Genomic DNA, 27390 nt, shown 5'->3' on the forward strand with positions numbered 1-27390 from the left:
GTGTGTGCAGCCAAGGAACGCCGTGAATGTGGTGACGTAGGGACGAGGACTGTTATGGTGCGTTCAAGGCAACTCGTAACTCGTGTTTTTCCGACCTGTTAAGTCATACCAGTTCAATCTGGTACGAGTTCACGGGTCGGAAGTTACGAGTGGCCGTTATAGTGACTTTCACAGGTCGGAAAAACACGAGTGGGTTGCCTGAAACGCTACAAAGTCGTAAGTTGTGACTTGAAGCTGTAATTTACGGTTTCAAAAGCCTGCCTGGAACGCAGCATTAGCCAAAACGACCGGATCGCTTACTTCTGCTTTAAAGTAAATTTAGATTTGGATACTTTAGTACCTTTAAAAACAAGTAGGCTACTTTTTTACTCTTACTCGAGTAACATGTCGACTGAGCTAATTTTACTTGTAACAGAGTAAATTTTGACCAGTAGTATTTGTACTCTTACTCAAATACTGGGGTCGAGTACTCTGTCCATCTCTGAAGATAACACAATAACATAACATGACATCACATTATATTACATCATATAAGATAATGCTACATCATATAGGATGACATGACATCACATTACATCATATAACATGACAACAGATTACATCATATAATATGATGCTACATCATTTTACGTCACATAAGATAATGCCATATCATATAGTATGACATGACATCACATTACATCATGTAAGATAATGCTACATCATATAGGATGACATGACATGAAATGACATCATATAACATGACAGGGCACCATATTACATCAAATAAAATAACACCATATCAAATTACATTATTTAGCATAACATGACATCACATGACATTACATCATATAAGACAATGCCACTTTAAATTACATAATAAAACATGAAAGGGCACCACATTACATCAGATAAGATAACACAATATCAAACTACATTACATAGCATGACACGAGTCATCACATTACATCATATAACACCACATCAAATTACATCATTTAAGGAAACAACATAGGTTTTAGCATGACTTCCACTTCCACTTTCACATCACATTAATAAATCATGTTGATCAAATAACATAATAAGATCACATCCTGTCAGAACGCAGGATCTCGCTGACCTCTATGCAATCTGAAACTACAGAAGTGACTCACACTGGCTGAATTGATGTGTGGCTAAATGGGTTGGGGAGCAGGTATCCTGGCTACAGATGCCTCATTTCACCTGAGGCCTAACCTGAGGCCTAACTCTGCTGCTACCTAAAGACATAATTTCCCCCTTTAGCAATACCTGTAATGGAGCATTTAGGTTACAAATGAGGCACAGCTAGGGCATTCATCAACAATTACACAAAAATAAAAAAAATAAATAAAAAGGGGTCATTGCACAGATGCACACAGAGAATGTAAAGTCTTCTAATTTGGTTTTCTTGAATTTCATTTCCTGATCCATTTTTTCCGTCATACTAGTGCTTTGCTTTAGTAATGTAGGAGGAAAAAAAAAAAAAAAAGCTACTGAAGATCCCCAGCCATTCAAAGCGCATTAATGGGCCATGCTGTTGTGATCAACCAATGACATGAACGGCGGGGAAACACTACAGAGAGAGCGCCAGTGGCAGCATGAATAAAGGCAGGCAACGTGCTGGAGAGAGGGGAGGGGAGGGGAGGTCCGAGGCCGAGGGTAGGAGGCAGGCTACGGGAAAACGAGGTAGAGGCGGAGTCTGTCTCTCTCTCTCTCTCTCTCTCTTTGCGAGTGTGCATGCATGCATATGTGTGTGTGTGTGCGTTTCCTCGCTCACCCCTCCTCCTTTTAACCACCCCACCCCCATCTCTGCTGCCCCCCCCTCCCCTCCCTCTCTCCTCTCTCCTCCCCTCCTCTCCCCTCCCCTCCCTCCCTCGGCTGCCCGCCCCTGAGTCTGGAGCAGCAGCAGCAGCAGCAGTGGAGCTTCACTGCCTCTCCTCGCCTCACAGTGCGGGAATATACCAGCGGAGAGCAGAATGGACACGGAAGGGAGCCAGAGCAGCCTGTCCTCCGGCACGGACAACTCCCCCCACGACCCCTGGTAAACATCAACCTCCTCAGCCTTTATTGCCTTTACTGCCTCAGCCTGCCTTTGCCTCCCCCCCCCCCTTTTTTTTTTATTTTATTTCGCTCGCCTCTCGGCCCGGTTTGAGTTCACCTTGGACTTTAGTTGAGTTCAGTGCGGGAGCGGAGCCGCGCCGAGACAAAAGACAAGCACGCTGTGTGTGTGTGTGTGTGTGTTTGAATGTGTGTATGTGTGTGTGTGTGGGATGGATCCACTCAGCGGAGGAGACACAGACGCACCGCTGCTTTCCGCCTGTTTTTCTCTCCCTCTCTCTGTCTCGATTGTTTATTTATCTCGGTTTTCCTCCACAAGGCCACACTGTAACTTCTCCTCCATCATCTGGAAAATCCTCTCCGTTTCCCCCCTCTCCTCTAGGGGATTATAACGGCCCCGACTGGCCGATTGGTGACTTCGCAACATGGCCGATGCTTTCTTCTTTACTTTATTGATGCTATATTTCTCATAATTTCCTCCCCTATACTACCTCATCACAGCCTTTTACCCCCACCACCACCCTCCTCCCCCATTTCTTCAATGTGCCTGAAAAGACGCGTGTTATTCTCTGTGTGTGACTTAACCCGCTTCTATTTCTCTCATTCAGCAAAATGTTCATCGGGGGTCTGAGTTGGCAGACAACACAAGGTGAGCTGTCCCGCACGCTACTTTAATAAGTCTCAATGAAAAGCCTCCTGTTTACTCCTCTTGCTCTCCTTAACATGCATCTGGCTTAATTATAGCTCCCGCATTGCCCGCCAGGCTTCCTGAAGTTAAGGAGAAACACTGTAAATAGTTAAATCAAAGCCTCCTATTCAATAAGGATCAGCTTTTAGGATTTAGACTTGCCGAGACGCAGGGAGATTAACACTGGAAATGCGTGCATAGGCTACACACACTCACAGCGACTTGTCTGCCCCCTTTTTTTGGTATGTGTGTGTGTGTATGGGGGGGGATATTAGGCTATTTCTCGTGTGCACCTATCATCATCATCACCACCACCAGTGTTAATACCAGAGAAGGGCATTTATAGTAAAGAGGTGATCGATTATGTGGCGTTTGTGCAGAAGTTGAGCCCCGCGCTCGTTCGTGCGTTATTGTTTTCCTTATTGTTGCACTCGGCTGCGTCCATTCATTTATTTTAAGAGCCGTGAGCGCAGCCTGATGCATGAATACAGTTTATTCTTGTTGCGATGGCCCGTGTTATTATCCCACTGCTGCTGCTGCTGCTGCTACAGCCGCCACCGCCGCCGCCGCCGCTGCTGCTGCTGCTGCTGTGGCAAAACAGCAATCGTCACCAAGTGTAGCTTTGTTTGCGGGGCCTAATGGGGCTGTTATGTTATGCTGAATGGCCAGATCGCTTCGCTCGTAATGTGTGTAGGCTACAACAACCTCCGATGGCTGGAGGGACACAAACACAACGTGGTCCGCCTCGCCTCGACCCCCATTGTCTCTCTCCAGCCACTGCCAGCAGCAGCAGCAGCAGCAGCAGCAGCAGCAGCACCATCACCTCTCACCGGGGCCTGTCTGTGTGTGTGTGCAGCCAGGACACGTCTCTCATCTCATCCTATCTCATCCTTTGCCTTCATCATAACCGCGCACCCACCTCCCTCTTTGCTTTCTTTGCAGAGGGCTTGAAGGAGTACTTCTGTAAATTCGGCGAGGTGAAGGAGTGTATGGTGATGCGGGATCCCGTTACCAAGCGGTCGAGGTAAGAAGAAGGAGAAGGAGAGAAGGAGAAGAAGGAGGCGTGTGCGCTCCGCCGTCCTATCACTGGATGGAGGAGGGAGGGAGGGGTGGAGGGGCACACACCAATGCCTCCTCTCTCTCCATGCTTTTTTTGCTTTTCCACGAGAGTTTTTCTTTTTCGCCTTTTTTTTCTCCTTCAAATTTTTTATTTTTTAATGTTTTATTTCTCCACACAGGGGCTTCGGGTTTGTAACATACGCAGAACAAGCCGGCGTGGAAAAGGTTTTGGCGCAAAACAGACACGAGCTGGACTCCAAAACGGTGAGTCCTAGTCCTGTCTGCCTCTCTCTGGATGGTGGTGCCACTGAAGTTGTCATGGAGTAGCTATAACTTTTCCCCAATCCGGTTCCTGTGTTGCATGTTTTTTTTTTTTCTTCTTTCTTTTCTTCCTCCCCTCCACCACCGTATGGCTTGTAAAGTTAAGGAGTGCGTTTTGGAGCAGCAGCCCCCCCCCCCTCCTCTACCCTCCTCTCCACCTCCTCCTCCTCCCTCTGCTCATTTCCCCCTCCAAATCCCGGTTCAGGGCGCCAACATGAAAGCGTTCTTTCTTGGTCTTCATTGCCATGGTTACCTGGGGGACCTGAATGGGGTAGGAGCCCCTGCAAAACCCTCACAGGGTTTATACAGAGAGCTCACAAGTTTTTTTTTTTTTTCCCTCTTCTACCTCTTCTTCTTCTTGGTCTTCTTTTTCCATTGCAAATAACAGCATTGGGTTTGGTAGCCTATAGTGGGCAACTGTCAGAGAAAGGAGGAAAGACAAAAAAAAACAAAAACAAACAACAAAGTTAGAAGAGGAAAGGAAACTGTTGTGGCCGTGGTTCCCAAACTGATGTCAGAGGGAAGCCAAATGAGTTTTCAATGGATTTACATATCTGGATGAATGAATACAGGCTGAGGTTTGTGACCTCAGGGTTTCCCCCCCCCCACCCCTTCCCTGTGTGACGCTATATGACGATTTAAATGTGTTTTCAATGGGACAGAGAGACACAGAGTGCATAATATTATTATGTCTGTGGTTATAGCTACATGGTGCCTGTGCTGTATGTTGACATGAAGACATGTGTGTGTGGTTTTGTAGAGTTTGGTTGGTGTGAGGTCAGAGCTGCTGGATTTAAATATCTATGAAAGTGTGAAATGTTGTCGTCGTCGTCCGTCTTGGTCATGTAGATTTGTTGTAGGAGCGGGGACAGGGTGTGTCTTCGTCAGTCAGCTTGTGGCCTGTCCTAACCACACATGCACACACACACACACACACACACACACACACACACATAGGCCTACTCACAATAGGATTATTTGAGAGTGAAAATCGGTGGCACAGAAAGGCAGCAGAGCCCCGGGGGTGGAGAAAGGTAGAGTTGGTTAGTTGTTGGAGCAAGCCTGTTGCTGGGGGTGACGCCGGCCTCGGGAGACTGTGCTGTAAACTGCACAGCCTGATGGGATTTGTGTCTCCATAACAACTTCTCTGCTATTTTGCATTAAGTTAAGACACACAGGGCTTGGTTAGGTAGCCAGGTCTGTGACACAAACACGCAAACACATACATACACAGGTAATGCCATGTCATGAGAGACCTTTATTCTGTGACGCTGAGAGAATATACTGTGCGATGGTTGTTGTTGCTGTTTAGGAACTGTTATTCTCAGGTGTTTGAGTCGATTGGATCCGTCTACATAGTTGCTGTAATATTTATTAGAAAACGAGCGTTGCTGCTGGTTCATCTTGGAAAGTCTTTCTGTGCAACTGTAAATTGCTACTTAGTGAGTTATATTACCTCTTAAAACTAGGTGCTGCTGGAGTCTTTGAGAGTCAGACCATCTGTGTGTGTGTGTGTGTGTGTGTGATGTGAACACTGGTTTGGAGGCAGAGGCTTTTGGAGGCTCAGCTTGGCAGACCACTGGTGGGGTTAGGCGTTGCCCTATTATAAACCAAAATACAGTATAAGGCTAAACAATAATAATGAGAGCGACTCAAATGCAGCTTTGGTTGCTCAGGTTGTTGTGGTAGTAGTAGTGCGGCGTGTGTATGTGTGTATGGGGGGGGGGGGCACACCATGGTACCACTTATCCAAACAGGCGTTTTAAGCAAGGCTATGGTTGCCATTTTGTCGTTCCATTTTGGGAATAAGAGCGTGGAAATTTTCTTTTTTTGGTGCGTGTATCCAAGATTCGCAAGAGCTACGTAGTTAAATGCAATAATGACTCCAGGCTGTGTGTTTTATTGCTCAAAAGCCTAATTCTGTGACACTACATGAAATGTAATTGATGCAAAAAATGACCGAATATTGCGATTCCCACCCAGCTGCAGCTACTGTATCAGGTGACACGGTTTCCACTTGTGTTGGGAAAAATGATTCTGCATTAAGGGGCCATTCAAGAGTTAATTTTTTTTTTTTTGAAAAGGGTAAAGCCCTCTGCAGCTGCGAAGTCAACTGTGGGTCAGACTCTGTGGAGTTGGAAGGAATATTTTTAATAACTTGCATAGCTTAATGGGGACCAGTGTCAAACCTCTCTGTAACATTTCCAACACCTGTGTCTTTTTAATTATTGTCTATAATATATTTATTTATTTCCCACATTTTCAATGCACGTTGTGTGTCTGCCTCACACCTGGACCCCCTCCCCATCCCTGCACAGTGTTGTTCGATCAGCATGAGATTTGAGGACAACAAGTCTTCCCCTGGAATGAGGAAGAATATTCGATGCTTTGATTTTTCTTTTTCTTTTTCGGTTTCTCTTTTTATGCTGAGCTTTTATTCATACGCAGCAAGGCCTGAAGCAGGAAGGTGTTTGAAAAGGATATAACGGAGCAACAGGGTGTTGTGTGTTTGGATGCACGGGGGTGAGAAGTAAAACTACACGAGCTGGTACAAAGGTCCATGTCACTGGTTGCAAGTGGTATTAAACATTTACAGCACTGTTACATCAATAATTGTCACTTCAACCCCCTTTAGAAAAACCAAAGCCAGGGCTAATGCTGATTTAGAGCTATGATTACTGTCAATACCTGTCTGCCTAAATATATAAATGACGAGAGGCCGTCATTTGTTTTCGGAGTGAGCTCTGTTGAGGTTGTTGTTTTGGTCGGAGAGGTTAGATTTCCTGTTAGGGGCTGAGTATGGCCTCGGGGCAGTGGTGTGCTGTTGTATTTCTCTGGACGGAGAAGAAGGGCACAACTGGTATTTGTTTTCTCTGAGAAATACTTAAACTGGGACCAGTTACGGGAAGAGGAAGAAAAAAGAAGAAAGGATGAGACCTGATATTTCTTTGAAACGTTTCCACTTCTCATTCACGCGGATCAGTGTGCGAAATGAGTTTGGATTTTGGCGTGCCACTATTCATGGTGTGTTTAGACGGACCTGGACGCAATAGACGCCACTTTCCTGTTCTTATGACTAATAAACATGTTTCCTTAGTCATCCTCACAGGGCTGTAGTCAGTATTTATGATTTATTTATGAGCGATGATGCCTTATTTATTTTTTTTAAAGGCTGTGTCCCCAAATAATGAGTCTAAAGCTGAAAGCATGAGCACCACTTAAAGGGAAAACACACATTTATAGAAGGAAATTGCACAAATAAAGAAGCTAAAGATTATTATTATCATCCTTATCTTTTACTCTGAGCAAACAGGGGAAGCTCCTTTCGTGTCACACTGTTTGGTAATTGCTGCTTTTGTCATAACCGGTCTGTGAACGCGCACCCGTTGTCATCAGTGTGTGGTGCTAATAATGTAGCTGGCTGCTTTCATCTGTAGCCGTGTACCGTAGCAACATATGCTAGCAGCAGCCTCTCTGTGGACCAGTGGTGCCACAGTCTGCCAGCCAGGCAGCGTCTCTGCTGCTGTCACAGTCGCTGCTGCTGCTCTAACACCTGGTTAATGGAGAGAGCCGCGATGCTACTAGCAACAGCAGCAGCTCCTCCTCGCTGCTCCTGACTGGAGATTAGTTGTTAATGCTGACGTGGACAAAAGTGGACAGGGGGATGGAGAAGGTGGAGGAGAAGGGAGAGGGGAGAGGGGAGGGAGGGAGAGAGAGAGAGAGAGAGAGAGAGGGAGGCAGGCCCCAGCTCCTGTGCTGTAATTAGTATGGATCTGAAAAGCAACTAATCGGATTGAAGGAAACAAACTGGATTGAGCTTCCGAGATCCATGCGCAGCCTCAGACCCGGGGATAAAGCCTGGGACCGGCTCTGGAGGTGGATCCAGGCCGCGCGCACAAACTCTAGCGGGGTTACAGGGGTAGCGGTGGTGTGGTGTGGTGGGGTTGGAGTTGGGTTTTGGAGGGGAGAGGGGGGTTTGGGGGGGGGGGGGGGGGTCCTCATTAGTGAGCTTCGTTAACTAATTACTGTGCCATTGTTCAGCTGTGCAGATTGACCCTGCTGGCCTGAGCCCAAACCAAGTCTCTCTCTCTCTCTGTGTGTGCATGCATTGACATGCCAACTCCTTTTGTCTCCTCTTGTGTTTATAGCTTTTTGTTTAGCTCATATTGATTATATTGCCATAATGGGTGGGGGGGCAGCCTGTGGTGCCTTTTTATCAACGTGGGTGCCATTTTGTTGCAAGAATGTCTTGGCAGGTTGGCCACTGTGTCCAATGTCTGTATGTGGTTTGACACATTATGGCGATAACATTGGTCGCCAGTGATTTGCAAGAGGTGGATATTTATATATATATATAAATGTTTGTGTATGTGTGTATTTCCGTATTCTTGCCCACATAATTGCATATATGTGTCACTTTGAGTACATGTGTTGGTGTTTATGTTTATGCTACATTGTGTGGGTGCTTGTGAATGTGTGTATGTGTGTGTGTGTGTGTGTGTGTGTGTGTGTGCCTGTGGGGGTAGCACGGGAGCCCCAGTTCCTCTACGGGCCCATCTGTTTTGTACTCTTTGTCCTGTTAATTAATGGAATCAGAGGGGCTGCCTGCTGGGACGGCCCCGCTGCACCGCTACACTGGACAGGCCCACTTTCTCATGGGCTGACTCTGTTTTCCAAATGAATGCCTTCTCTTTCTCCCCCGTTCTCTTTTTCACCTCCTCTCTCTCTCTCTCTCTCTCCCTCCCCTTTCTCTCTCTATCCATCTATCTATTGTTTTGACACCATTTTTTTATTGTTTTTTTTCCAGTTTGTAACACTGGTGGACGTGCTGGGCCACGTGAGGTGACTATTGGTCGTAGATTAGTCTAGTCTTAAAAGCTAAACCACTAAAATCATATTGTAGGCTCTGCCGTCACTACGCTGCTTAGACTGAGCGGAGGTTGGATGTCATGAAGCAGGATGTTAGTCAGACCATTTCGTGAACACTCAGTCATAACTCTTCTGTGTCGGGCCTGGGAAGAGCAACTTTTTGTCTTCCTAGAAAGGGCTTTACCATTATTCACAAGTAGTTACGTTTTCACCAGTCTGATTAGAGCTGTTACATTGCGGAGCCACTTCTCAAATGTCAAGCCTCTCTGAAGAGCTATTTCTGAGTGTTGCAAACAGTGACCTGGCTAAGTCATTTCACTTTTTGCTTTGTGGCCTATCTGTCTTCCTCGGGGCTAATCTGCCAGTCTGATAGATGCTTTAGTTTTCATTTTGTATTGCCTTCCTCTTGAGTACAGCCAGATGTAGAAATTACGTTAGATAATGTTCTGTTACTTCGCAGAAAAGTGGAATGATTTTATTTTTTTTAACCGCATGGCATGACTGTAGCTGTAGTAGCACTACTACAGATCTTGCATTAGGCCTAACCTAGTCTAGTTGGTAACCTTCTGTATTTTGGGGCTGTTGTTGTTTTTTTCTTTTGAAAGAGTTTCTGATCATTTAAATGAAATATCGGTGCTTTTGTGTAGTAATGGGTGGGCAACATGAGAAAAGTCACCTACCTATGTGTTTGTTGTATTAGATTTGCTAGATAACTATTGTTTTGAATGAGTATCAAACAAAATATATCACCACATATGTCCAGTCTGTAATAATATACAACACAATGATACCTTTACTTAAGTCTTAATAATGAAACAATGGTGATATGGATTTTATAATTCTCAAAAATCAGCTCCTGTAGGTAAATTAGTGTAAAAGCTGTTTAACATTGGTGTTCCTTGAAGCGCATTTCTTATATATTATAGGATATATTTCTCAGTTCAACACTGTGATTGCTACGTGACTGCAGCCCTTGTGTCAGATGTGTTAGTTGGTTTTCTCGCTGCTGTCACCGTCAGCTCATGGCCTGTGAATCCGCCATATAATGGCCCCGGGGCAGCTCCTGTACTCTGGTCTTGTTAAAACACTTAAAGGCAGGTGGGCTGACCTGAGCACTAGAGCCTGTTATACCCCCCACTTCCCCCACCCTCTCCTCTTCGTCCTCCTCCTCCTCCTCCTCCTCCTCCTCCTCCTCAATGCTCTCAGGTCAGAAGAAACAACCAGCCATGTTTCTTTCTGTGCGCCATTTACCCAAGGACTGCTGCTTTTTGTGGTGTGAGGGCGTGTGAGGGTTGTTAGGCAGCGTTATTACAATGAAAATATACAACACAAAGTGACACAATGCGATATTTGACGATGACGCGGCGTAGCAGCGTTCCACTGTGATGCTGTCATTGTGTTTCTCTTCAGAGGTCACTGCAGCGTCTTCTGTCTCTGGTGTTGCTGGCTTGTTGGATTTCTGCCATGAAATAAATGTCCAATCTAAAAAAGACTGGGGTTTTTTTGTTCAACAGCAGTACAGGTAGATGGGAACGGCCACGTCTGCAGTCGCCATTTACAGCGTTTTTGCTCTTTTTTTATCGTTTGGATTCCTGTTTAAAGGGAGAAAACCAGCGTCACACGTCGTCTGTGGTGTTATATTTGGCCTCACGGAGCACAGAGCGAGTAAGAAATGCTGCGTTGTGCCTCTGATTGTGAGTGCACACACTGCTGTTGCACTGCTGTTGCCGATAGTCACCGGTGGCTTCGCGTGTCCTTGTCACCTTTGTCTTTGTGCTCAGACCAGCTGGAGGTGACGTGACTCCTCTCGTCTTTGTGTCCCCTCTTCAAGGTGCAAAGTCCTTCTGCAATCCTTCCCAAGGACGCTGCAGCTGCATCTTAGTTACACGGCCGCCGCTGTGCCCTCGACGCGGTGGTAAAGCTGTGCCACTTGAAAAGGTCCTCGTTGGATCTCTGTAGATTTGTCCTCAGAAGCAGGGAATTATCGCAGGGAAGAGATGAAAGGATTGTGTGAATATTGAATCAATGCGCTCCCTTGCATTGTGTGCGTGTTGTTCGTATTATAAGTACTTATTTCTGGCTATTTGATGGGCTCCTTTTAGTTGCCAATATCAATTCAATACCTCTGACGGCGGCTGTGTGAGACACAAGGGGTCCTGCTTCACACATCCAATTATTAGAACAAAGATGGAACTCTAAGACCATAATACACTACAAGGTCCTGTGACCTAAAATCATCTCTCTCGTTGGCTTGAGTGAGAATAACACGAGATTCCACACAAATTTAAAATGCCAGGCCAGGCTTTGCATATTTAGCATTATTAAAGGCCAGCTCATTCAAAACTCATTTGCTTCTAATTTTATCTGTAACCTTGACCACTGCTGAGACATTCCACTGAGGAGAAATATGGATACAGTCAAATCTCGCTAATCCAAAATGGGGGTTGTCTGGATTTGTGAGATTTAAAAAATATATATATATCCATCTGAAACGTATTCAGAATATTAAATGCTCATTTTGGATTCCTGACTGGCCCGAACTGTCTAAAAAAACACACATTTCAGTTGTGTCTCAACACGCGATTCGGAGAATGTACGTATTCACGTCTCACTGTGTATTTTGTCCCCCTACGCCTTGTTTGTTTGGCTGGTGTGTTTGGATTTTTTGGGGCTTGCATAAACAAGGATCTACTATACATACTCGCAGATTTGCATACGGTCTATTTCTGGACTTGGAGGCCGTCAGATGGTTCAGACTTAGAGGCTCAGTGTAATAACTAATTCTGGGTTTGTTAACAGTGTGATAATTCATTGATGCCCAGAGGGGAAATTCACTTTGCACAAGCACAAGGATCAGCCACTAACATATCCGGAGCAGGTAGAGATTTGGTGTCTCTGTTAAAGACACTTAAGCTCGTGTGTCTCTCAGAAAGGGGACACGGAGATCCACAACCTCTTTTAAAAACCGCTGAAAAAACACATTTGACTTTGTTTTTATCAGCCTGATGCCTCCTCGTGACATTTGAGAATTTCTTCCATGTTGAACTGTGGACATGTGTCAGCGGTCTGTGCATCTCTAATGTGTGGGGTCTCAGAGATCCTAACCTTTAAACACGTTCAAGTAACAGTGGGCTTTCATTATGCTCTGTGTCTGTCAGCCGTGTTGACAGTTTGTTTTTTATATAAAGCAAATACTGCTGCCAGAATTTGGATTTTTGTCATTTAGCGTTTAAAAACAGGCTGTTATGGCGTCTGTTGGAGGCTAATTGACCCCATTCATATGTAGATAATGTACGTTCCTTTGTCCATGAATGAACCTTTTTGGAAACTGAACAAAATGTACATGTTAATTAATGCATGGGCCATAGTATTTGTGTAATTTGGTGTAATTCCTGTGTTTTGTCACCTTTTTTCTTTTAATTAAACGTGTACGTACGCCAATTCATTGGGTACTGTTTAAAAAATATTGGTTAATTTTAGATTTTCTTGTTTCCTGGTGGTTCCGCGAGTCCTCAAACGACGAGGATGTGAAACAAACGTCAATGAAACACGCCGGGTTTAAATCACAAATTGTCGAGCATCTCTAACAGAATCTTCTTAGTATCTGTAATGAAGTAGTGTTGACCTTCTACGATCAAGTTCATCTCTCATCCAAACTACAATCAATTTCGCACTCAAGCTGTATTGAATCATGTATGTCATTATTATAATCTGTATAATAAAAAAAATAAAACACTTTAATGAATATCTAACACTGTCTTATCTCACCTCTCCCCTTTTACAGATCGACCCAAAAGTGGCGTTTCCTCGCCGGGCTCAGCCGAAGGTGAGTGCACCACCACCATGCAGGGGTTAATGGCAGGGAGCAGTGATGATGTCATGGGTCACCCCTAATCACTCGGCTCTGATTGGCCGGGATTAGAGTCGGTAGCACGTGACCCGAGAGAGGAGCAGCAGCAATCCACTTGTCCAGCACTGACATCGTGAACCCTTAACCCTCAACCCACCCCCACACATCATCAACACACACACCCCGCCTGCACCCCGACCATCCGCAGCCAACGTGTCACACACACACACACACACACACACACACACACACACACTCACATAAACCACTGTACACACACACACACATTAGAGCTGCACATGTAACAGACTAAAACTGAAGTGAATTAGCTTGAATGCTCAGCAGAGCTTTCAGAAACCTCCGAGATTAGATAAACACCAACAAACACTAAGTCTCTTTATCACAGGCATCTCCCCCCCCCCCCCCACCCCCACTGCATAATGTGATTAGAGGTAAACGATGCCTTCTCGTCTTCTTCTCTCTCTCTCTCGCTAGCTGGTGACCAGGACAAAGAAGATCTTTGTCGGGGGACTGTCAGTCAATACCACCATCGAAGATGTGAAGCAATACTTTGACCAGTTTGGAAAGGTGAGATATACACAAATCTGGGATCTATTTGTAGCAGCGACTCTCTCTGTGACAAGCTCCTGTCCCACAGTGCTAGTGGTGAGTCTGAACCTGGTGTCCCCTTCACTCACACACCGCTTCTTGTCTCTGTGTGTGTGTGTGTGTGTGCAGATGTGGCCATTTAACTTGATTTTAATCTGGATTTAAAGTGGATAAAATAATTACTACTTTGGTTAACTTGTCAGAAGTTGAATGTATCAACCATTTCTCCACCAGCTTTCAGCTATTCAAAGCATTTATCCATTAGCTACCTTACCCGTTAGCTAAATGGTTCAACAATCAATAGTTTCTTTTTGCATTAGCTATTTCAATCATTTATCCATTTGATAACTATTTGAACATTGCAACATTAAGTGTTAGTGTTGGCTATTTCAATCATTTATCCATTAGCTGTTTTACTTCTAGTGACTATAAGTGATTATAACAAACATTAACCTTTTATCTTGGGCATTATAGTTATAAGTTATTAACTATTATTGATGATCTTTTAGCTAACGGCCCCCTCCTTTTGATCTCCAGTCACTTGCAAACTAGTTTTCCTGCACATTTAGTCGCAACCTGTGGTGTTCAGATGTCCTTTGTTGACTCAACACGTGGACACACACACACACACTGAAATTTGTATTTTATCAAATGAGTTGTGCTCCTCTTCTCCACAATCTTGCCACATACCCACCGGCAAGTTTAGGAATCACTGCACTAATGGACCTGTGATAAATTACACTCATCATTTGACTGTCTCCTCCCTTTGATATATTTCATCTTTTCTCTGCCACATGATTGTTTCACACCCTTTTGTTTTGCTCAGTTTCCCCCCTTTCATTTGAGTTGATGTGTGACACAAAGTGCACAACGGATCTAATTTCAGAGAAAAGGTGGTGAGAAAAAGGCCAGACGCTGAAAGTGAAAGACAGAAGTGAGAGGGGGGAAAAGAAAGAAAAGAACTTGAAAGGCCAGAAAAGAAGAAGCCCGTCTGGTCATTGATGATCCGCTCTGCCAGCTAAAACACGAGTTGGTTTGTTAGTTTATCTCTTTTGTCGGCTGTTTCCGATCACATCTCGGGTGTTTTTTAGCTCCTGCATTTGTCCTGCTCAGCTCCTTTGAATGAAATTTGGTGAAAGGCAAACACATGCTGTGGAGACAGATGAGTGGCCGGGGAGAGGGAGAGGAAGAGGAGGAAAAAAAAAAAAAAAGCAGCGAGAGGAGGGGAAGAGAAGAGAAGAGGGAGATGGCTGGCGGGGGACTGAAAGGAAAGAAGCAACCCCCCATGGAGAAAGAGGGGAGGGGAACTCGGAAAGGGTTGAAGGGCAGAGAAAAGGAGGAATGTGGAGATAGTGAAGAAGAAAAGTGGCCATGAAACAGAGAAAAGCACCGATCTGATGGGCCGTAAACATAGGAGAGAAACCGTTGTGCACGAAATTTTATGTTGTGTCACTTTTTTTTCCTTTTTTTTTTAAACCAAACTACACTTTGGGGGGTTTGGGAGTGTGTTTGAGTGGAGTTCAGGCTCCTCAGTATTAACTAATCAAATGCAACAGCTGCTCCTGTAACAGCCCAACTCGCCCCCCCACCTTCCCCAAAATCAGTACCTCAGACATCAACTCCCCTCCCATCTCGCACATACACACACACCCTGCTCCAGTCCCTCTCAGCTTGTTGCCGTGGTGACCTGCTTTTGCCCATTGTCCTGCTGTAATCCAGTGTTTTTTTTTTTTTGTTTCCTTTAAAAAATGCGTGAGAAGTGTGTATTTGCATGAATGGAAAGAGGCGTGCGTGTATGTGCGTGTATGTGTGTGCGTGTATGTGTGTGTGTGAGTGCATGAGAGTGTGACAGTGGCATTGGGAGGCGAGCTTGCATACATTTCAGTCCTGATACAGACGGACAGTAAGACTCAACAGCCAGCGATCCACTTGTCACAAACATGAAGTGTGCGGTTCTGCTGCTGCTGTCGGTGAGCGGGACTGAAATGAGCATTGCTTCAGGATGTCGGCCTAATGGGTTGGAAGAAATTAACAGCACGAAGCTCCTTCTGCCTCGTGTCTGGCAGTGTTTTTCTCTCAGTTGGCCTCTGACTCATGTTTAGTGGGGGTGAGGTGGGGAGGGGGCGGGGGGTATTACCATATTTCAGGTGCTAGTTCAAATTTAAATAACGCCTTTTCATAATTCTGGGTCGTGGATCCTGTTTGGCCGGGGTTATGCGTTTGTGTTTGTTTGTGTGACCAACTCATTGTAAAGTGGATGTTGTGACATGTGTCATGTTTCCTGACAGCGTTTGCGTTAAAATGGCTGCAGCTCTGTGTCGAATCAGTTCTCCCTGGTGATTACAGACACTCATATCTAAGACAACATCCCCCCCCCGCCCCCCCCCCCTTCGCAGGATGAGGGGATATTTGGACTGTTTGGACACGTGAGACCCAAAAGCTGTATCATGGATAGCGCCAATCCCACAGTGCATTCCTGCTGAGCGGGAGGTATTTCTTGTTTATTATCTGAGCCTGGTTACAAGGTGCAGGTTAGGATGGAGTAGGAGTCAGTGCCCTGTTTATTTTCATACTGTGGCACCGCCTCGCAAAGGAAAACACAGAATGCACTATGCATTTTAGCTGCGACGCTTTGAAACGTGCTGCTGAAGTTTATTTTTTTTCTTCAAGCGTACTTCTAAAAGCACACCTACGCAAACTTCATTAGACCGGACAGAAAAAAAAATGGCGGCCCTGGTTGACACATCAGGTGTTTTGGACCAAACCGAGGCCTCAAAGCCCTGTGTGTGTCTGTGTGTGTGTGTGTGTGTGTGTGTGTGTGTGTGTGGTTTCCCCTAACTGGACAAATCTGAGCCCCTGTTGCTAAATATCCTGCAGGCCAATAAGACCACAGCAGCCATGTTTGTATGAGGAATGAGTCTGAATCCTGAGGTGAGGGTCTCGTGATGCCCCCTCCACCTGGTGGGAGATTTGAGAAACACCTCCCTTCTTTCTTTTTTTCTTTCTGTCTTTCTTCCTTCCTTCCACCGACCCTGAATGTGGAGCCTGTGTGTGGATCCGAGTGAGAAATGTGTGTTTTAAAAACTGCAAATCAGGCCATGCAGTTTTGGAAATTTGATAATTAGTATTTCAGGCGTTTTGGTCACACAGTCAATTATGTTTAATCCTGAAGGAAATCCCCGTTTTCGAGCCTTTCATCCTGCCTCTTGGTACCGCATTCCTGAAAGTACCTTACATAAAAAATGTAAAAAAAAAAAAAAGAAAAAGAAGGGGGGAAAAAAAGAAAAACGACCATTAAAATCCTTCCTTTCAAACTCTTTCAAAATAAAACGAGGGAGCATGTATGCGAGGGAAGAAGTGGATAAGATGAAAAGTGCAGCATGTGGACAGGGCAGACGGGAAAAGTTGGGACTCCACTCACCCATGTGAGCTGGCGATTAGGAGGCTTGACTGAACACTTTGTCTGCTGGCCTGTTTAGAGAGAGAGGGGGAGAGAGAGAGAGAGAGAGAGATGGCTGCAGAGTGAAAGAGGGAGATGTGAGGAGACAGCAGGGGAAAAAATGTAAATGCCACCTTTCATAATCTTGGAAAAAAACGTGTAATGGACTTGCCAGCAAACACTTGTTCGTCAGACAATGGCTGCATGCTCCACTAAAAAAAAATGGTTTGGGATGTTTTTAATGCGGGGCTCAGAGAGCGGCGCGGTTAACCCTGCTCTCGGTACATCTGAGAATGTCAGAACTTCATGAGAATATGACCTTAACTTTTCTTCATTCTCCGCATGCACGCTGGGTAGTTAGCGACTGAGCCGCCGCTAAGCCAATCTCAGACCCCCACAGCTATCCAATCAGATTGTCTTACAGCACCCTGGGCAGTGGACATTGGAGATCGTCTTCTTATTGGTTTTGGCAAGGGCAAGGGGCCGGTGTGAGCGACCACAGCATAAGCTCACACACGTGACACAATCGCCTGCAAGTCAGCAGCACACCATTGTATTCTTGTGGAGGACAATTAGACTAACCGTATTAGCCCGACTGTACAGCACATTAGCTGTTTTTGGTGGCTTAAAAAAAAAAAACAACTGCCACGCACGGCTCTAAAGCTCCTGGTCGGACGGACTGGTCATTTCCTGCTGCTGACCATCCCCTCCAGAATAGATGCTGCTGATGCTAACAGGAGAGCTAGCTGTGCTGTGCTGTGCTGTGCTGTGCATGTAACTCTACTCTTATGATAACATGTTGCCCTGCAGCTGTCTACTTACTGTCCTGTTCCCTGGCTGCTCCGCTCTGTCATTGAGTTTGGACGACCGGAAGGGTGGAAAGCATAGGGGATAAAAACTGAATGAAGGACAGAGAGAGGAGGGGGTGCTGTGTGTGTGTGTGTGTGTGTGTATATATATGTGTGTGTGTGTGTGTGTGTGTGTGCCCAAGCTAACATTGACAGAGAAGAGGGTTAAAGGGGTCAGGGAGGCTGTAGAGGAAAACCTTGATCCTTCCCATATTCATCATTTCACAAGGCAGAAAAAAGCTCGCAACTTTCACTAGCACAGGTGCACAAACACACAAACACATACACAAACAGATGTAATCTCAATCAGACTGAGAGACGCGTGTGTGTGTGTGTTTGTGTCGTCTGAAGTAAAGGTTAGAAATCGGATGGCCTGGTCATCCGGAGGCCGCTGCCACTCATGTTACACTGGTTTGAGTTTCAGTTGCTCGCTGGCCTAATGAAAATAGCAATGTAGTCATACTCCACATGTCTCCATGTTGGAAGGCTGTTTTGCAGAGTTTTGTTTTTGTTTGTGTTTTTATTCTGTTGTTGTTCTTGTGTTTTTTTTTTCTTTTTTCCCCCCTTTTTTTGCGGGTTTTTACAGAAATACTTGTTATTTCTGTAGTGATCCTAGGCCTTGGCTTCTCTTGCCTCCCCTTCCTCGTGCTGTCAGAGCTGGAGCAGAAGCTGCTAACTTTCCTGCCAGTGAAGGACAAGTGAAGGGAGGGAGGAAAGGGGGAGGGAGGGAGGAGGAGGAGGAGGAGGAGGAATATGAATAGGGCAGTGGAGTGAGTGCAAAAAGGAAAGTGGAGAATAAAAGGAGAGCGTGTTGACAAAGACCCCGCTCCACTTTGTCCTCTGCTCTCTGATCCAAAATATTCATTGACAGATTTTCGATCCTCCTATCAAAACTTTTACCGTCTATCTTTTTTTTATCGCCCCATTATTCATCACTGTTTTGCTTTCTCTCTCTCTTTCTGTCACATGTTTTCTCTGCCTCTGTTTTTCCCCCCTTTTCACTCTATTCTTTTCATTGAAATGAGTTTGGAGGAGAAAAGAGAGGAGAGGAGGGGGGAGGGGGGGGGGGGGGCAAGTTCTTCTAATTGAAATTCTTTACAGGGTCTCCATGGGAATAGCAAACTTTGTGGAGAGGGAAAGAAAGACAGCAAGGGTGAACGAATAAAAGAAGGGGGGAGGAGGAGGAGGAGGAGGAAAAAAAAGGAGGGAGAGAGACAGAGACAGAGCAAAGAGTGGGAAAGAATTTCCTCCAGCGCCCTCGTTGAACGGGGAACATTCACTTCTTTTTCACGTTGATAGATTGTATTTCATTTTATTTTTACACAGCAGCTCCCTCCCGTTTCCCCATCGCTCTCTCTTCCTCTCGCTGCCTCTCATTCTTTCTTTTTCTTTTCTCCTTTGTCACCTGTCACCCCTCCCTCCTTCTCTCTCTCTCTTCCCCTCCACCCTCTCCATCTGCTTTCCCCTCTTACTCCAATGCTAAAGAGGGACAATGGCACCCCATGCTGTGTAATGATGTGTGTGTGTGTGTGTGTGTGTGTGTGTGTGTTAATACTGTATGTCATAGCTCATCTATTCTTTGCTTTGTTCTCACAGGTTGACGATGCCATGCTTATGTTCGACAAAACAACCAACAGACACAGAGGTACGTGGCTGTAGTTGTGTTGGTAAAACTAGTTGACAGAATCAGAAACTGTCTCATGAGCAAAAAACAAAACAAAACAGAAACAGGGCGAGAGAAAATAGGTGAAAGAAAAAGAAGGAGAAGAATATTTCTGAAATCACAGTCTTTTGTCTTTGCTCTCCTTTGGCCTCCTCCTGTTCCATTTATCTCTGTCCTCTTCTCCGTGAGTCAGAAGTGCAGCGCCCGCTGAGGGTCGCCATGCGGGGTCAGGATGCTTTCAGGCGAGGATGTAACTTAATGAGACAAGTGAGGAAAGAAGGAGAAGGAAGAGAGTCGGCTGGAGTTAGAAGAAGTGGGTGTGAGCTTTTGGTCGAGGGTACGGTGCATAAATCTGGGCTCTTATTTTGGAAAAAACCAACCACGCCCCAAACCCCAAACCCCAAACCCCATCGCTGCTGCTCCTCCAACGATGCCAACACCTGATTGACAGGCGAGCTCTGCCCGGCTCATACTGATGTTGTCAGCTGCTCGTATTAGAGGCGGCTGCTAAAGGAGGCAGGAGGAGGAGGAGGAGGAGGTTGAAGAGTGAATTGTCAATTATGAATCGACCTTTACAGTCCTGCGCTCTGCCGCAAGATTTGATCTCATTTCCTCCTTTTTTTTATTTTTTTTTTTATCATCGTCTTTTTATTATAACCAGAGCAGTGAGTTTGCTGGACCCAGATAAATGTAATAAATATATAAACAAACCTGCACATGTCGTCTTCAAACAAACCACAGGATGTCTGCAACAGTCACAGGGGTCAAGTGTCAGGACTAACGAGTGTGTGTGTGTGTGTGTTTCTCTTCCAGGCTTCGGCTTTGTTACCTTTGAGAACGAAGACGTGGTGGAGAAAGTGTGTGAGATCCACTTCCATGAGATCAACAACAAAATGGTAAAGATCAATCTTCAGTTTTATGTCGTATACAGTGATTTAAATGATCAAAAACATTGATCTGCCAGCAAGTTTAGTCTGTTCATCACTTATTCTATAAAACGAACATTTCGTTTCCTTCCTGTGTGTTTTATTTTAAGGTGGAATGTAAGAAAGCCCAGCCCAAAGAGGTGATGACGCCGACGGGCTCAGCCAGGGGCCGCTCCAGAGTGATGCCTTATGGGATGGATGCTTTCATGCTGGGCATAGGCATGCTGGGTAAGATCCCAGAATGGGATTTGGGTAAGGTCCCAGTTGTGAAGCAAATACACACACACAAAACAAAACCGCGCACAAAACAAAACAGAACACAAACACTGACAGTTTTAGTTTAGTTTTATGACACATATCTTCACATATGGTCACAGTCACTACAATGTTCAACCATGTAAATGAAATGGTGTTTGCACATGCAGGTTATGAAAGTTACACACCAAGATACACAAACGTTAAACATGTGAGCATATTTAATGAACGGAAAGAGGCTCGGTGATGAAACTGTTTCTCTTTTGGATGTAAACTTGATGAAGAGCTGAGCTAAATCTTCTCTCAGACCACATTAGTGCTCTGTGTCTTTAGGCTTCGGTGTGTAACTCATCATGTTGATAGTGTCTCCTCCAGCTCCTTATATGTAATATTTCTTGATTCATCCATGTAAGAAGGAGAAAAAAAAAAAAAAAAACACCCACCTGACTCGATGTGAAGCTCTATATTTGGTTGAAAATGCTCTGAGCCAACTCTCGTGTGCGCGTCCACGGTGAATCAAACCATGTTGTTTCTAAAATTTAGAGGTCACACACTGAAGGGCGACACAGTTCTTTACACTGGAGGAAAATACCACTCCAAAGAGACACTAAGTGCTGCACTCATGGCATTTGTTGCGGTTTGGCTCCCTCTACTGGACACTTCAGATTGTACTGGACTGTTATTCTTGTCCTTGTGGTCTCAATAACCCCTGTAAATATCGATCAGGTTTGGTTTATTGTAACTGGTCTCTGGTGACCCCAACGGCCTGTTTACAGAGAAATAGAAAAATGATGAAGTTAAATCGCTACGTCGTCATGAGAGTTGATCCAGAGCTTCATTTTAAACTTAAAACATCCTGATTAAAAATGGACTGAGAGAGTGAATAACAACCTTATACACCTTAATATGATTGAATCCATCTTTAATAATGTGTTTGATCATTTTTTAATGGATTTTCCCCTCAAGAAATTAGTAAAAATTTAGACAGCACATGTTTTTGGATAGCATGTTGATAGGAGACTGGTTAAACTGGAAGTCTCTGCAGCAGGTGGAAAAAATAGGTTCACACCTGTAGTCTGTATTAATTCACTAATTTTCTAAATTAATGATGATATAAATGTAGTAAGTGGTAGTTAATGAAATAATTAACTGTCTAAGATAAAGAGATTAATGATCCAGTCAGTTTTCAGTATGAGACCACATGATTATGATGTTTATTCAGACCAAATGAACCAAACCAATGATTTTCTGTCTCTCCAACAGGATACCCAGGTTTTCAGACTGCTACCTACACCAGTCGCAGCTACTCTGGAATTGCGCCTGGTTACACTTATCAGTTCCCAGGTAAGTGTGTTTAGTGTACACACACATGCATATTACACCCAGTTCACTCTGTGCAGCTCTGCTGAGAGGGAGAGAGGACTGAGGCCAACAGGATACATGTTAGTTGATTCAGCTGCGAGGTCGCCGAGGTCATGAAATGCGTACGAACTACAAGACCCATGTGGCTTGATACGTACACACTTAGACAAATATGATCATCTTGATCTCAGCAGAGCATCTGGCTGCTTTTATTTTTTACATTTGAAGAGTTAGACTTCTACACTGTTCTTGTCCTTTTTTTTTTTGGATCCCCCTACCTCCTCTTGTTTCAAATCTCAAATGTTGATCTCTGTGCTTTGATTTGTGAAATTTGCCTGTTTTCCTCTTATATTCTTCCGTGTTTATTTGATCTACTTATGTAACCCTCTTTCATTTGGGCCGCGCCGCCGCCCCTCCTTTTCCTTTGCTCCTTACCTTCCTGCCCTTCCTCAACGTAGATCTGTGTCTTTCTGTACTTGTGCGCCCACGTTGGCGTTGTATGTGTGTGTTGTGGCTACATGAGGCTTTGTAGTCTGGCCGGTGGATGGTGACTGTATGTGTATATTTACAAAGCACTCTCTCTCTCTCTCTCCTTTGTTTCTAGAGTTCCACTTAGAGAGGACCCCCCTCCTGACATCATCCCACCCCCCTGAGCTGGCAGGTCAGTGGCTCCTCTGTCCCTCAAGGGCCCCGGGAGAAAAAAAAAACACTCAGGATATTTAGACGCAGAGACTCAAATTGAAACTGCTGCACGTTTGGCGTCACTGCTGCTAAACACAGTAATGACTTAACGACTGAGAACCTTCACAGACGCACGGTAGAGCTAAAGCTGCGCCGACCCCGTGGTCACTGTGGCCTCACGGGTCTGAGGCTGCGTCTTCACTCTCGTGTTTGTTCACGTTTCTACATTTTGATCTGAGGTTTAGATTCTTACAGACATGAAAGTGGTTGCATCTGTTCCTGGTTTTCTTCAGTCATTTCAGTCAATTGTTTTTTTTTTAGTTGTTGTGAAAACGCATCTTCAGATCATCTGTGACGCTGCGGCTGAAAAAATCCTCCTTTAAACACCCAGTGAGCTTCCGTCTGTGAATTGAGGGGTCGCATTCACAAAGCGTCCTAAGAGTTAAAGGAGCAGAAATTCAATAAAAATGAAATGATCAAAAATATAAATAATATAAATAAGAACAAATGAAAGTGGGAAATGGAAAGAAAATCAATTTTTAATTAAATATTAGATATTTTCTAGATTATGTTCCAACTTTCACGTCTGAAAAAGGTGAAATACAAAACATTAAAGTTTGCTTTATGTTTTATTGCATTTGGTGACCCACAAACATGCATTTAAACACCATTAATACATTTTGGTATGGCAGAAATGATTCTTACATTGTGGATGAGCTGACATCATAACTAAATTCACCTCACATCAATATATTTTTCACAGGTTTATTGTTGTATTCCACATCATCTACAGTATCTGACTGACTTCAAGCTAGTTTTAGTAACATACTCAAAGAAATCTGCTTTTTCTGCTTCAATGCTTTGATTACATTTTTTTTAAATGAATTGCTCATGTAGAGGATGTTTTTGTGTAAATGGCCCCTGATCAAGCAGCAGCTCCCACAGCTCTGACTTTACAGAGCCATCTAGTGGCTGTAACTTGTACTTTCCTCCCCCCATGGAAACATCATCCTCCCTGTTTTTCTCAGCAGCAGCAGCAGCAGCAGCAGCAGCATTATTATTTTGTTCATTTAAAAAGAGGCTAAAGAAGTTCAGTGTGTTTTGATGTTACTTTATTTCACTGACGCAGTTGTTATGGTTTTTTTGGGGGATTTTACCCCCATCATTTGGACTGAGAGCAGATGACAGATGTGCGAGCAGATGTTGACACTGAGCTGTAGTTTGTTACTTATGATTTGATATGAGAGTGACCCACAGTGTGTGTGTGTGTGCTAAAATTTGACGTTTTTTTTTTTTCTGGTGTAATCCTCAGCCATTCCCCTGACTGCATATGGACCAATGGCAGCAGCCGCAGCAGCAGCAGTAGTTAGAGGTACGTGTGTGCTTGTGTTTGTGTGTGCATGTGTTTGTGTGTGAAAGAGAGACATATACTGAGACAAAACCATGCATCTACTTGTGTATATTTGTATACTCGCCTTAGGAAGAGTGTGTGTGTATAGTGGCCTGCTTGGATAGATAAGAAAAGAATATTTTTAGGCGTGTATGTGTGTGAATATGTGTGTTTGTGTGTGTAAAGCCCTCTAGTGTTGAAGCCTGACTCGTCTCCTCTGTCTTTTAGGCTCCACCCCTTCACGCACAGCTGGCTTCCTGGGCACCAGCAGCCCCGGACCAATGGCTGACCTGTATGCTGCAGCCAATCAGGACTCAGGAGTCAGCAGCTACATCAGCGCCGCTAGCCCCGCCCCTAGCACAGGGTTCGGCCACGGTCTAGGGGTAGGTCACACACACACACATATATATATATACACACACACACACACATTGAATAGATGCACTTATGTGTCCACAAAGCAGAGAGAGAGTATTCACTGTGGCCCGTGTGTCCTCAGGGTCCTCTGATTGCTACTGCGTTCACTAATGGCTACCACTGAGAAGACTCAGGTCACTGAAGATGGGAGGGCTTCTCCTCTGCTGATGAGCCAATCACAATGCTGGCTGCCCACTGATGGCACAACCTGATTGGCCGGCCACAGGCTCCACCGGGCCCTCCCCGGGTCCCTGTGGCTCCACCCACCGACTGAATATCTTTTTAAATCCTGAACTCTTGTTTTGATGTACTAATCTCACTTCAACATAACGTCCCCGTCTCTCCTCCTCTTTTGTCCTCATGTAGTCTAATAACTAGATTCCACCCACTGTTATCCTTTTCTTTTGAAGCTGAGAAGAGAAAACTGCAACAAAAAAAAAAAAAAAGAAAAGAAAAAAAAAAATCTCAGAGGAAACATTTGTCATCTTCGACAAAGACACAGAGGACGATTGGGTTTTTTTTTTTTTGTATTATTTTTATTTCATTTTAAATGTGACAAGTCGTTTCATCACAATCTTTCAAAGCTGTTACTGATGTGACCGGAGAGAGAAAAAGGCCGAGCAACATGGGTCATTGTCTGAAAACCATTTTTAACAAAGGAAGAACAAAATCAACAGTTTTTTTTTTTTTTTTAAACTCAAGCTTCACGGAAAACACGGAAAAAAAACTAAAATGTATATTTTGGTAGTCTTTAAAAACAAAACCTTTGTAATATTGTTATTAATATTGACATAATAATGATAATCTGTAAGGTATTTTATTCTGTAATTGGTTTTAAAGCAATGTTTTTATGTCTTCCTGTAAGATATTGTACATAGATGTTGGGGTGAGGGGGTGGGGGAGGGAGTGGGAGTGGGAGTGGGGGGGTGGGGGTGGAAGGGTTACCTGAACCGGCTGGCATGCCATTGGTTGGTTAGGAAAGGGTTAACAGCAGGATGTCATCTACTACTACTTTTGTGTGGTCATCTCACTACTTCTCTCAGTACACATATGGTAAACGTATGTGTGCGTCGTTTGGCCAGTCCGCTCCAGCGTCGCCTCGGTGACGACAGCTTGTCGAGAGTCTCCAGGAGTTTTTTTTTTTCTTTCTTTTTTTTTTCTTGCTTGTTTTGTTCAGTTCAGAAACTGATTTTTTTGTTGTTGTTGTTGTTGTTGTTTTTTGTTACAAAGTCACGGCTTTGTTTGCTTTTGCTTCTCGAAAAAGCAAACTTGACTTCATAGTTTTGACACCACGATGAACCAGATTTCTGAGCATCTTCACGAAAAAAAAACTCCTCATGATTAAGATGATGAACTATACGGAAGAAAAAAACAGCTACAAATGGGAGAAATCAGGGGTTCACGGGGGCTGGGGGGGGGCCGACTTGACTTCTTCTTCTTTTTTGAAAATATTATATATATTTTTTTGTGCGATTCACTTCTTAATGTTATTTTTTTTGTTTATTTTGTTTTTTAATTCTTTTATGCGGTGTTCTCCGCCGTGAAAACAAATGAAGGACATTCTCAGAGAAGCAATTGTAGAAAACATCACGGTCATGTTCTGTCCTCTTATCACTATTGAAGGTGCATGTGATTGCGTCTGAGTGTGTGTGAGTGAGTGTTGTGCGCATACATCAAGGTGTAATATGGAACTACTTTTGGCAACGAAGGAGCATTTCGATTGCCTTTTTTTGGTACTGAAAAAAAAAAAAAAAGATTGCCCTGTTCCATTCTGGCTCATCTGCTCCTCTCCCCTTTCTCCCCTCCCATTTCATTGTTTAGTTTTAATAAATTTGTGCTCCTCTGGAACTGACATATTATTAATAATATACAGTTGCTGCTCCGTGTAGTGGTGAACAGAGGGGGGGTTTGGGCAGGTAACCAGAAATGGAACAGGGTCTCGCTCCCAGTGGGCTCTGATACAGGACCCGAGTACAGACAACGCTGGCTGGCAGGAAAAGTCAGAAAGCTGGAACAAATTCAACATTAAAAAAAAGAAAAGAAAGAAAACCAAACAAAAAGAAACAGGCCGGCTGTTTGTTCAGCCTTCTTGTTGCAGCCTGTTTGATGTTCAGCACAGCAGAAAACTTCCTGATCCAGCCAGTGGCTCCTCTGTCAGACCGCCTGGGACACGACATAAAACTACTGCTGGACACCAACACTGTAACTTTTTAACTTACAATAAAGCAATAAGTTATTTTTTACCTTACAAATGAAAATAGTACTATTATTGGTAATAGCAGACGACGTGTGGATAATTCTGCGGCATTAAGACTTATTTTCAGAAAAAAAAAAGAAACTATATTTTTCTGTTTTGAGATCTTGTTCCCCTTGTATATTGATTTTAATGATGTCTTTTTGTTGTGTTGATGTAAGGAAAAGGGCCAATGCTTTGAATGGAGCTTGTAGCTCTACATGAGCTCAGATAAAGTTTAAGTTTTGGGCTGTCCTCTGCCAAGCTTTACAGCAATGCTTTTATTTTTTTTTCCTTGTTTTTTTTCTGACAATTTCAATTTTAAAATCCTAATAAATTATTCTAAAGCATTTGACCATGTTTGTTTGTTTTTACAAAGATGCAACCTTTTGAATTTGCAAAAGGATCTTTCTGATAAATGAATTCTGAATTTAGTGACTCCTGGTGGAGGTGTAAAACATGACACCCCTCCCCAATAAGTTTTGACCTGAATGTGAATGTGAATGTGCCCATGGTCTGAAATAATCGTAGGCAATCTGACCTCAAAAATCATTGCAAATAATGAGATTCAGTCAGTGATTAAAGCGGCGAGAATTTCAAAGTAAAAGCATCTGAATTTCCAGAGTTCAAACTTTTGTCTGGTTTCACTAAAATTAAACAAAAAAAAGTAAAAGTAAACTATCAATGAGGATACCTTAGATAATGTATATATTGTTTGTTTA

At 44.0% G+C, this 27390-nt stretch overlaps 1 protein-coding gene across 2 annotated transcripts; it reads left to right on the plus strand.

Annotated features, from left to right (window-relative positions):
* Nucleotides 1–1849: 1849 nt before the first annotated feature.
* On the plus strand, nt 1850–27018 carry LOC146987056 (RNA-binding protein Musashi homolog 1-like). 2 transcript variants are annotated; one of them, XM_085776032.1, is made up of 14 exons: nt 1850–2041; nt 2667–2707; nt 3689–3770; nt 3985–4069; nt 12780–12821; nt 13341–13433; nt 19338–19386; nt 20218–20300; nt 20441–20582; nt 21849–21929; nt 22552–22608; nt 23941–24000; nt 24247–24401; nt 24518–24977. In XM_085776032.1, the coding sequence occupies exons 1-14, from the start codon at nt 1977–1979 to the stop codon at nt 24557–24559; spliced, it is 1077 nt and encodes a 358-aa protein (XP_085632158.1). In that variant the 5' UTR covers nt 1850–1976; the 3' UTR covers nt 24560–24977. The 2 variants fall into 2 exon arrangements, with proteins under 2 accessions (XP_085632158.1, XP_085632159.1); XM_085776033.1 differs by having other exon boundaries at nt 1851–2041; nt 20441–20558; nt 24518–27018.
* The last annotated feature ends 372 nt before the right edge of the window (nt 27019–27390 follow it).

The sequence above is a fragment of the Trachurus japonicus genome, chromosome 5 (assembly GCF_045865225.1).
Source record: "Trachurus japonicus isolate A0001 chromosome 5, Traja_1.0".
In the NCBI taxonomy this organism is placed as follows: domain Eukaryota; kingdom Metazoa; phylum Chordata; class Actinopteri; order Carangiformes; family Carangidae; genus Trachurus; species Trachurus japonicus.

Coding starts and splice junctions, on each gene's coding strand:
- LOC146987056 (XM_085776032.1), top strand. CDS start 1,977: ATGGACACGGAAGGGAGCCAGAGCAGCCTGTCCTCCGGCACGGACAAC. Junction 13,434..19,337: donor ACTTTGACCAGTTTGGAAAG/GTGAGATATACA, acceptor TTGTTCTCACAG/GTTGACGATGCCATGCTTAT. Junction 20,301..20,440: donor ATGAGATCAACAACAAAATG/GTAAAGATCAAT, acceptor TTTTATTTTAAG/GTGGAATGTAAGAAAGCCCA.